Source organism: Pelodiscus sinensis, chromosome 19, assembly GCF_049634645.1.
Source record: "Pelodiscus sinensis isolate JC-2024 chromosome 19, ASM4963464v1, whole genome shotgun sequence".
Classification (NCBI taxonomy): domain Eukaryota; kingdom Metazoa; phylum Chordata; order Testudines; family Trionychidae; genus Pelodiscus; species Pelodiscus sinensis.
In genome coordinates, this window is record NC_134729.1 from 22,069,941 (window position 1) to 22,080,001 (window position 10,061).

General features: G+C 49.6%; 1 protein-coding gene across 2 annotated transcripts in view; it reads left to right on the top strand.

The window, feature by feature from the left end:
• Positions 1 to 7,548, top strand: part of PIAS4 (protein inhibitor of activated STAT 4) — a 47,183-nt gene extending 39,635 nt beyond the window's left edge. The window contains exons 10-11 of one of the 2 annotated variants that reach the window (XM_075903008.1): positions 220 to 350; positions 4,616 to 7,548. In XM_075903008.1, the coding sequence (XP_075759123.1) occupies positions 220 to 350; positions 4,616 to 4,821 (337 nt within the window). In that variant the 3' untranslated portion in view covers positions 4,822 to 7,548. Of the gene's footprint in view, positions 1 to 219; positions 353 to 4,615 lie in introns of those variants that run through there. The other variant, XM_075903009.1, reaches the window with a different exon arrangement.
• The last annotated feature ends 2,513 nt before the right edge of the window (positions 7,549 to 10,061 follow it).

Genomic DNA, 10,061 nt, shown 5'->3' on the forward strand with positions numbered 1-10,061 from the left:
TAAGGCACATCAGGGTGGAGTGGGGATGTTTGCTCTACCAGTACCTGTTGTGTGGAATAATAGGACTTGGGTGTAGCAGCTTTTCACTATCACCAAATCCCCTTCAACCCTGTACGTTTTAGGGCCATTTAAAGTGAAGATCCCTCTTAGCAGAGCACTTTTGATGACAGATTGCCGAGTGCCTCAGGGCTAATAGATGGTATTCTCTTTCCTCTTCAGGCTCCTCTCAAAAATACTGACGGAATGCGAGGATGCAGATGAAATCGAATTCCTGGTGGATGGATCCTGGTGTCCAATCAAAGCTGAGAAAGAAAGAAGCTGCAGCCCTCAGTGTCCGATATTGGTACTAGGTGGGTGTGTGGGTGTGGCTAATGATTTTAAATGCACTGAAAGAAGAATTGTAGAGAGCTTGCAAAGATTGCAACTTGATACAAAATCGGGAGATGTGGTCAGTATTGGAGAATTGTCGAACACCTTAGGCGCTCTATTCAGAATGCTGCTGTAAGTCTGCTAGTAGGTTCCCCTGTCTTTCCCCACACAGGAGTTAGCAGTATCAGAGAGGTAGTAACAACACTGTAAGGGGGGAATCGTTCTTGATGGGGTCTTCAGGCCCTTAGAATGGAGTTTTGATCCTTAACTGGTTTAGTTATTGAGTCCAAATCCATTGTTTAGCAAAGTTGAGTTATGCCTTCAAAGTGGCATGGGAGTCCCTTTTCCGGGACTCCTCCCATGAACTGCTGTTGCTGCTTCAGCAGATCCCGAATTGGCCCCCCTGAGAGCTGTGGAGAAGGTGATGCCTCTTCTTCGGGGGAAAGGATTGTGCTCCTAATGCTTTCTGACCCCTACGTTCGGGGGAGGGATGAGACCTGACTCAGTCTCCATGGTCTTACCAATTCCATCGAATGTGTAATTTCCACATGGTTACCATGGCTACTGTTCTCCCCGTATTTGGCTCATGACCTCTGATTAGCTGCTTTCGATCTTCAGGATGCCTGTTTCCATGTGGTAGTTTTCCCCAAACACAGGAAGCTTCCTAGCTTCAGTCAGTATTATCAACACACTGTTCCTCACTCTGGCCTGTTGTCAACATCATGGCTGTAGTGGCTTCTCTCCAAAGGAGGGGAAATCATGTCTTTCCGGACCTAGACAATTGACTAGTGAGGGGCAGAGCCAAAGAATAAGCCTTCAGTCTCCACTTCACATTGTACCTCTTTGGTCAGCGGGTGTTAACTGTAACATAGCGGATTCAGTCTTGATTTTTATAGAGACTCTACTAGCTTCTACGCATCTGAGGGCCTTTCTTCTACATTAATTTGATATCTGTCTCTCTCTGGACTGCTAATCTCAGCCTTTGACCGTGGTCCATGTAAACCTTTAGTTACTAGACCATGTGGCCCAGCTCACGAGACTGAATCTTTGTCGTTTTCAGTCATGGTTGAAGTTTGTTTCTCACCCTAGTTGCCCGTCAGTGGACTGGCTGGTCTGAGCAGCGCCAGAGATGCTGGGCTCTCTAGCGGTGTGCTAAGCAGAACAAAGCAGATCAGGTTCTCTTTGCCCGTTTTCTATAACTAGGATTCCAGTCAACAATGCCACCACAATACGGCATCTAGGGACATGAAAGGTTTACGGTCCGAGCCAGAAGCACGTCTTCATATCAGCACATTGGCGCTTCAAGCCACTTCCAACGCTTGTCATGCCTTTCGGGATCAGCCTGGATCAGGGCAGCATGCTAACCGACTCTCCCACCACAGTGGTTCATGTGAACACGCAGGAAGGGGCTTGCTTCAATCAGCTTTGCCAGGAAGCAATAGAGTTCTGGTACCTGTGCATCAAAGACGGCGTAATGCTTGCTAGCCTTACAAACCCCACTGGCCTCAGCAGGACTTTCTCCGAGAACCACCAGTGGAGTGGTGCATCCACTCAGTCAGCCTGTTTGTAACAAAAGTGCTGTCAGTTTGGTTCTTGAGCAGGACTCGGTCCAGTCTTTAGCCAGTGCCTTCCGCTTGTGCTGGAGATCAGCCCTGCAGTACTTCCCCCTGTTCCTCTTATTTCTCATGTTATCCGCACTAGGGATGTAAGCGACTAGTCAACTACCTGATAAGCAAATGCTTATCGGGTAGTCGAGTAAGAACTCGACTAGTCGCTTCCCACCCTTGCTGCTCCTGAGAGAGAGGCAGCAAGTGGGGGAGCAGGAGCCGGTGCTGGGGGAAGCCAACTTAAAAGCCAGTTCCTCACAGCATCGTCTCTGCAGGGTCAGGAGAGGCAGGGGACAGCACAAGCAGGGATTGAAACAGTCCCGCCTGCAGGTCCCAACTGCTGCTCCTCTCCCTTTGAAATGTACAAGAGTCGCAGGTGGCTCTTGCACATTTCAAAGGAAGAGGCACATAGGGGAACCCACACTAGTGGGGGACTTCCTCGCGCTGGGGTGAGTTCCCGATGCCTCTCTCCCTTTGAAATGTACAAGAGCCACTTGCATCTCTTGTACATTTCAAAGGGAGAGGTGCAGCAGGATAGCAAGTGCTCCCCTTATTGACTAATTTAGTAGTCAATGGAAATTCCATCGACTACTCAATTAGCTGATTGACATTTAACATCCCTAATCCACAGACTGAAGTTGGACCATGCCAGACTGAGACGTGCAGCTTGATTGAGACAGTGTTGGATCTTGAATCTCCTCCAACTATCAGTTCAGCCTCCCAGATCCTTTGTCTCCTGCCCAACCTACTCTGTGCCATGGCTGATTTGCACATGCCGCACTTGGCAGCACGAATGGCTAGATGAAGGAAGAAATATTCAGACGCTGTTTGGAGGGTCCTATTTAATAGTAGGAAGCCACCTACTAAAGGCCACCAATTTAGCCAAGCGAAAGTGGTTTTGTTTGTTTTCCATTTGGTCAGTATCTGGGAGAATTCAGCTGATGGCAGCTAGTGCTCAGGATGCTTTTGGATTACTTGCTACCTCTAAGTCCTCCAGTCTGCCTCTTGTCTTGCTTAGTGCCCACTTGGCGGGGATCTCAGCATGCCATTCGCCAATCCAGGAGAAGTCTCATTTTCTCAACTCATCCCAGTGACTCCTGAAGAGTTTTGTCCCTCTGTTCCTTCTTGTGAAGGAAATGGTCCTTGTGAGACCTTCATGCTGTACCGGCTGCCCTCATTGGTCTGCCATGTGAGCCACTCTCAGCTTGCTCTGTCTCTCCTTTTCTTTCTCAGCAGACAGCCTTTCCTATTGCTCCAACCTCCACAAGAAGAGTCAGTGAACTGCAAGCCCTAATGACAGGGCTTTCATGTGCACCGTGCTTCAAAGACCAAGTGTCCTACAGGGCACAGCTGACATTGTCCAAGGTGATTTCGCCGTCAGCTGATTTACTTACCTATATGCTTTCCTAAGCCGCACTCTGGGGTACACGATCAGTGTCTCCGTGCCTCGGGTGAGGTGGTGCTTGGCATTGTACATAGGAAGGACTCAAATGCTTCATCGTTGCATCGACTTTTTGTCTTTTATGCAACTCAGACAAAAGGGCAGCTGGCTTTGTCAAAATGTCCCTGGGAGGGAACTTCCAGCATTGAGAGCTAAAGAAGCCCAAGACAAATCTACTGCGTTTCTCAGCTGTTCCAATGCAGGGTGCTCGTACGGCTGCTGCAGTCTTCCGTATGTGTGTTGACCAAGCAGGCTGCTCTTATGGCAGCTTCTAGGTCGGATGCAAACTTAGGGAAGGTAGTTCTCTAGTGATTGAGCAGCTTCAAGCGAGGGATGTAAAATCCCAGTTAAGGTTTAACCAGGTATCAGGGTTCCATATGGAGGGGAAAGAGGGGGACCAGCAGCAGAACCTGTCAGCCCCAAGTCCGAGGGAGAATGGTGCCCCCCCCACATACACACGTGTGGGAGTGGGGTGGCAGCAGTAGCCAGCCAGCAAGCATGGGGGGGGCTTCTGCTCCCCCCTCCCGCACTTAAGGCTACCAGCAGCCTCAAGTGCAAGGGGCTGGTTCCTTAATTGGTACCTGGTAAGCATCGCATGTTAAGGGTGATGTGAACGGGTAATCAGTAAGCGTCCCTAATCCAAGCAATACCAAGAGGAGGAAGGGCTTGGAGAGTCACCTGTGCAAAATACACATCTGCCGCCACTTAGAGAAAATGGTTATTTTTGCAACTGTTCTTGGAGATATGGGTGTAGCCACGTATTCCGTGACTCACCCTCTGCCCTGCCTGCATCAGAGTCTCCAGTCTTGGATTATTGTGTGAAAGAACTCAGCCGGGGTCAGGCAGGAGCTGCCATTATATAGCCATGGGGAGAGGTGTTGGAGGCCGCTGGGTGTGAGCCCAACCCCAATGAGTTCTCTGGGTACACGCACATCTGAGTGGAACACACATCTGGCCTATATCTTGAAAAGCGACAGCACAGATAAGTTGCCATCTTCCTTCCAGGGCATCTCAGGAAATATTCACATACCTCTGGAGCGGCTGGACTTCCATACACAGCCACCCCGGAGGGACGGTTTTATCTGCCCCGTCTCCAGATATGTCCAGAGGTGCAAAGAGGCTACATCCCTTCGGGCTCTGCCGTGGAAGTAGCCTTTGTGGCGGCTTAAACGTTCTAATCACACCTCTTTCTTCCCAGGTTCTTCGGAGGTGAACGGGCTGTTGCCCGCTCCCAACAGCAATGGAGAGAATGGCAAGGCCACCGCCGATGTTGTGGATTTAACACTGGACAGTTCGTCGTCCGAGGAAGAGGAGGAAGAAGAGGAGGAAGACGACGACGACGATGAGGGACCCCAACCGAAACGACGCTGCTCTTACGAGAAAGGTTTAGTGTCTGCCTGCTGACTGCAGAAGTGGCTCTGAATCTCAGAATGGACAGACTTGAATACTCTGGTGCTTACAAAACCGGAGGGGGGGGGATTCCTCCTTCACCTCACTTCCCTTCCTCCCTGGTCTCCTTTGACTTTCCTATTCCAAGTTAACCATTAAAACGAAAAATAAAACCATTGAGCTGCTTCTTGGTTGGAAACCTGCCCCCGCTAACCAGCCTGACCCCGAGCTCTACCAGCTCAACCTGAACCGGAGTCTGAAGTAAGGAAAGTGTCTTAAGCTGGGCAGCCAGGATCCAGAGCGATCTGACCTCTGCTGCCATTCAGCATCGCAGTGTGAATCGCTGGAGGCCGCCTGGGACCCTACGGGACGGCAAACTCCAGTGCATCTCCAAAGCTGTGTGCATCTTTGTCTTGTTAAATAACCATTCCTGATTATCTCTGGACATGTGACCGGGTGGGGGGCGAGAGGGGCGTGGGTTGGGGGGAGGTTTCTAGAATGCAAGGCTTAGAGGGCTTTTGGGGGGAGGGGGGGGAGGACCGAAAGGAAAGACGTCAGATTGGAATCGCACTGTTCTAGTTAGGAGCTCCCGCAGCTCTGCACCTCATGTAAAGAGACACGTTTTGAATCCTTTTAATCTCATCGGACGATAATGTAGAAATTGTGCGTAGTGAATCCTTTTAGTTGAGCAGAAGCCATGGGGTGGGGGGAGGGGAGGGCTTGAACCACAAATCTGTTGTATTTTCGAAGTGCAATAACTTGGTGTTTTTGAAGACTATAAAAGGGCTGTGCGTTCCCTGTTTTTTAAAGAAGGCTTTGTCTCGGGAATTGGTGCCAGGGGCCTGCAGGACAGCTGAAGCCCATCAGCTGGGCACGTGGCATTTGTGTAGGTGTGTGAGGTAGGGTGGAGGGGATGGTATGGCCTTCAAGAAAATGCCAGGTGGGGAAATCTCAGTTTCTAGCCAACTACCTCGGTAACTCCAATTCAGGTTTATTTCAGTCAAGAAACAGTGCAAAGCCCATCGCTGGTACTGCTGACAGCGTTCATGTCATAGTGTTTGGAGGGAGCACGGCGACTGGAGCACAGCGACCACGTATTAATGGCCTCTGGACTCTTCCATTTCTGTCAAGACTTTGGTCCCAGACCCAAAGCTACTGCTAAGCTCTTAATGGCAAACTCTTCTTGCTCTTGAGTTTCCAAATGGTAACCTTTTACTTTGCCTTGTAACTTTTGTAACTAACTTGCATACTCCGCTCTGCCTGTTCCCAGTTAAAAGCCTCTGACGTCTGCATTGCTTTGGACCTTGCCGACTTTCTCGACTGTGGATGAGAAGAAACTGTAGCAGGAAGCTGGCATGTTGAATTGACCCCTTGAGCGTGTATAAGGGAAGGGTGGAACTCCAAATGGCAATGAACTTGAGCACCCCACCAGCTGAGCCGCAGTACTGCAAGCCAAAGCCACTTGTGTAGCTTCCAGTCGGACTGCGTGTAAGCGTTCTAGCTGCTGAAAAAGGGCAGTCCGTCACTTCCAGCTCCACCATCCCTTCTGCTCACTTGTACTCTCTCGCTAGCGAGCCCAGCTGCAGCCCGGTCCAGACACGGGGGACGCAGGGACCCAATTTCCCTCTTCCCCTGAAGCTGGGGTCTGCAGCTAGGTTAAACCACAGAACCAAAGTGATGGGACTTTCAGAAGCACGCCTGATGCATTTAAAATGCCCCATCCACGTAAAAGCCATCAAGTTCCATCTAGAACTTTTTTCAGATACCTTTTGAAGGGCCTCTTTAAAGCATGCAGGAGGAGAGCAGAATATTAATCCATAGATGCTCTTGAGCAGAAAGCTAGACCCTTCCCCCTCCAAATTCTCACTGAGCCATGATGCATGAATAGAGCTTTCTTCAGTGAGGCATGCTGCACCTCAGAAATCCCAGGCCCTGCAGCGGTGGGATACCAAGCCCTGCATCCTCCCATCAGAAGGTGGAAATGGGGGTGCCCATCACCTTGGGGGCCGCATGGGTGTGTTTGAGGGGAAAGGTCCTTCCTGCCAATCTGTGCTCTTCCCACCAAACGAAATTGGAGGCAGGTGGAAAGTTTCTGCCTGCATGCCCCCTCCCCAAGCGGACATGTGCAAAGCTGGCTGGCAGAGATCACATGGGAAGGGGTCTCCCATTTCCTTAGCAGTGAAAACAAGATGGTGAAGGAATTCCCTGGGGCCCCCTTCCAGAGCAGTCGAGGGATGGGAGGGAAAGAGGTTACCCTGGAATCACCTCCACTTTTCTGCCCTTTTAGTTCCTCTCCCCCAGAAAAACCTCTCTTTGTACGGAAGACTTTTTCTTTACATTTTCCAGAAAAGCAATATGTTTTTGGATTCAAACTGATCAAAAGGAAACAAAAGCTGGATAGAGCTCAAATTGTTTTACTGTATATAAAGTTTTGCGGCTTGCATCCCCAGCCGCCCGGTAGCTTGAGTCCAATTTTTTCTAATATTTGTATTCTAATTTAATTGTTTTTAAATTTTTTTAGGCCAAGCCACTGTTTGGAAACATCATGCTTCTGTTACTGCTTTCTGTTTGAGTTGGCCAGCTCTTCCTGTACATATGTTTTTTCTTATATCCTGTTTTTTTTTCTTTTTTTTTGTAAAGAGGAGGAAAAAACAAAAGAATTATTTTTTCCCTCAGTACACATTCTTCAAAGTTCAGAATTATAGTGTTTGTTAAATAATAAAGATTTACATTTAATTCCCAGCTTGTCCTTTTCCATTGTGCATTTTGGGCTCTCCCGCTTGCAAGGGCCTGTCTACACTCGAGCGGTGCTGCTACGGTGCCGTAAGATGGACACTTCCTACATTGATATGGGGAGGGGGGAGGAGTTCCATTGATGTCATTAACCCACCTCTTCCAGAGGTGAAGGAATTCTTCCATTGGCCTTAACTGCTCCTCCTGAATGGGTGAGGCCGGCCGCACTTTGCACCGAGCGAGATGTCTCTCCTAGCACTGAACAAGGCCAGTGTCCTTTTTAAGTGTGGAGTAGGCATCGCGCATAGTGGATTTTTCCATTGTGCGGCATCAAGATTAGGAGCCTGATGTCTTGTCAATTTCACTGGGGCACGAAAGTTGCCAGGGTGACTCAGCATTTTTAAAGCCCCTTGAGTGAGAAGGGAAGGGCAGTGGAGCGTCTGGTGCTCTAGACCAGTGTTTCTCAACCTTTTTTATAAAGTATCCCTTTAAAAAAATAAGTACCCCCCTCCCGGTACCTGCAGTTTTCTCTCACATTTTTTTCTATCATTGCAATACATTTGTTAAACAACTTAATTGTAGCCGGTCGGGTGGTGAAATTTTTGGGTGTAAAGTACAAAAATAATAATAACGCTGTCAAACTTAAACAAATTCAGTTTTTTCCAAATTTCAGTTGACACGCCCACTCCCTGTCTCCCCCCCCCCCCCCCGGACTTCTCTCGAATACCCCTCAGGCTACTCATACCGCTGGTTGAGAGACACTGCTCTAGATGTCTGGCTAAAAGCAATAGTCTGGCTCTGCTGTATGTTGGAATCCCGGGCTGGGATGCTGTTCTCTGGCCTGGCAAGATGAGCCTCACCGGGAAGATGGCAGAGCCAGGCAGGCTGAACTGGGAAGATGCAACATTGCAGGGCCTATCCTGGAACAAGGGGTTTAACTCCTTAGTGACATGGTGGATTTCAAACACGGTTTGCAGCAACATGTGGCTCGTTTGTCCCATAGGTGTCAAATCCCTCCTGTCCTTGGCTGTATGGGGGGGGGGGAGGTCTCTGTAACCATTGAACCAGTTTGCCTGCTTCTCCCTCCTCTCTCCGTGTGGCTGGCAGGACATCCCACCATGCGCTGATGGACTCTGGTGCTCTCCGCTTGAAGTAGTTTGGTTCAATGGCTCAGTGCCCCCACTACGCAAACTGATCCAGCACTCCTGCTGGTGGACTGCTCTGAGGGCCCATGGCCCCAGCTGCTCTGTCCCCTGCCGAGGCGCAGGGAGGCAGCTGCCGGGATTTTCTCAGAAGGCGCACAGGGGAAAAACTCTGATTCAGAGGCTGGGGGTGGACAAGCCTTTATGATTGTCGCAGAATAAAAGGCTGTGAGGATGCAACTCTGTGTATGGGCAGAAAGAGGGTTGTAGCCTGGCTATTAAACCAGCTGTGTTCTCAGTGTAGGTTGGATCTTGGTCCCTAGGAGTGGGTGCGTCTCTGGAATATAAATGGGGAGGCTGTACATGTCCTAGCGCATGTGCAATGAAGTCTTCTGGCTCGCCCTGCAGCAATGACCCCCACTGGAACTCCTGGATTTGTTGGGAAGCAAGTGCCTTCTTTGTCCGATATTTTGCATTCCTCATGGTTGTGTAACTTCTGCTGTGTGCTTACATGGCTCCTTTCTCTAATGAATCTGATACCAGCCCTTGTTCCTCTCTCCTGTTCAAGTTTTCCTTTTTTTTGTAGTGAAGGTTTTGTGCTCTATCAGCAGTCACTTGGAGCTCTGACTCCATTCCCGACAGGTCTGATAGTCCCCGTTTAAAATAGGATGCCGAACCAAACACACAGTGCCCGAAACATCCCTGGCCACTTTTGTTTAATATAAATGTCTGGCGCTCAGATCTGCGCCAAAACTGAAGTGGCGGCGTCTTTGTGTGGATAAACAAAACGGTGCAAGCAACAGCAGCCCTTGCACACTGCCACCGAAACAAAGCATGTGGCCGCCAGAATTGTAGAAGGAATTGCACAAGACCTGCAATTTGCAGGAATTGCGGGAAAGGAGAGGTTGACAATTTCCAGCCTTTCCCCCAGTATGCCCCATTGGACTGGGACTTGAACAGCTGGGTTCTTTTCTTAGCTCTGCCACTGAACTACTGTGTGGTCTTGGTCAAGTTTCTTGTCTCTGCATCTCTCCTCTCCCATCCTTTGTCTTCTCCGCTTAGTTTGTAAGCTCTTTGGAGAAGGGGGCTGTTGCGTAACTACACAGCCAAGGGCTTTGGGACCTCTTAGGGGTTACTGTAACTTAAATAACACTCTCTTCTGCCCTGGGAGAGTTTGCCACTTAATCTTCAAAATATGATGGAGTGGCTCTCACTGGCCTGGCTCTCAGTGAGCCTAGCAGGAAAACCAGCACGAGAAGACCGCACAGAGGTTTTTACGCAACCTACGCGAAGGGTTGGACTTCCTGGAAGATGCAGCACGGCTTAATCCGACTGCAGGCCTTGAATCCTGGCTTTGAAATGTCGGAGCGATTCCAACCA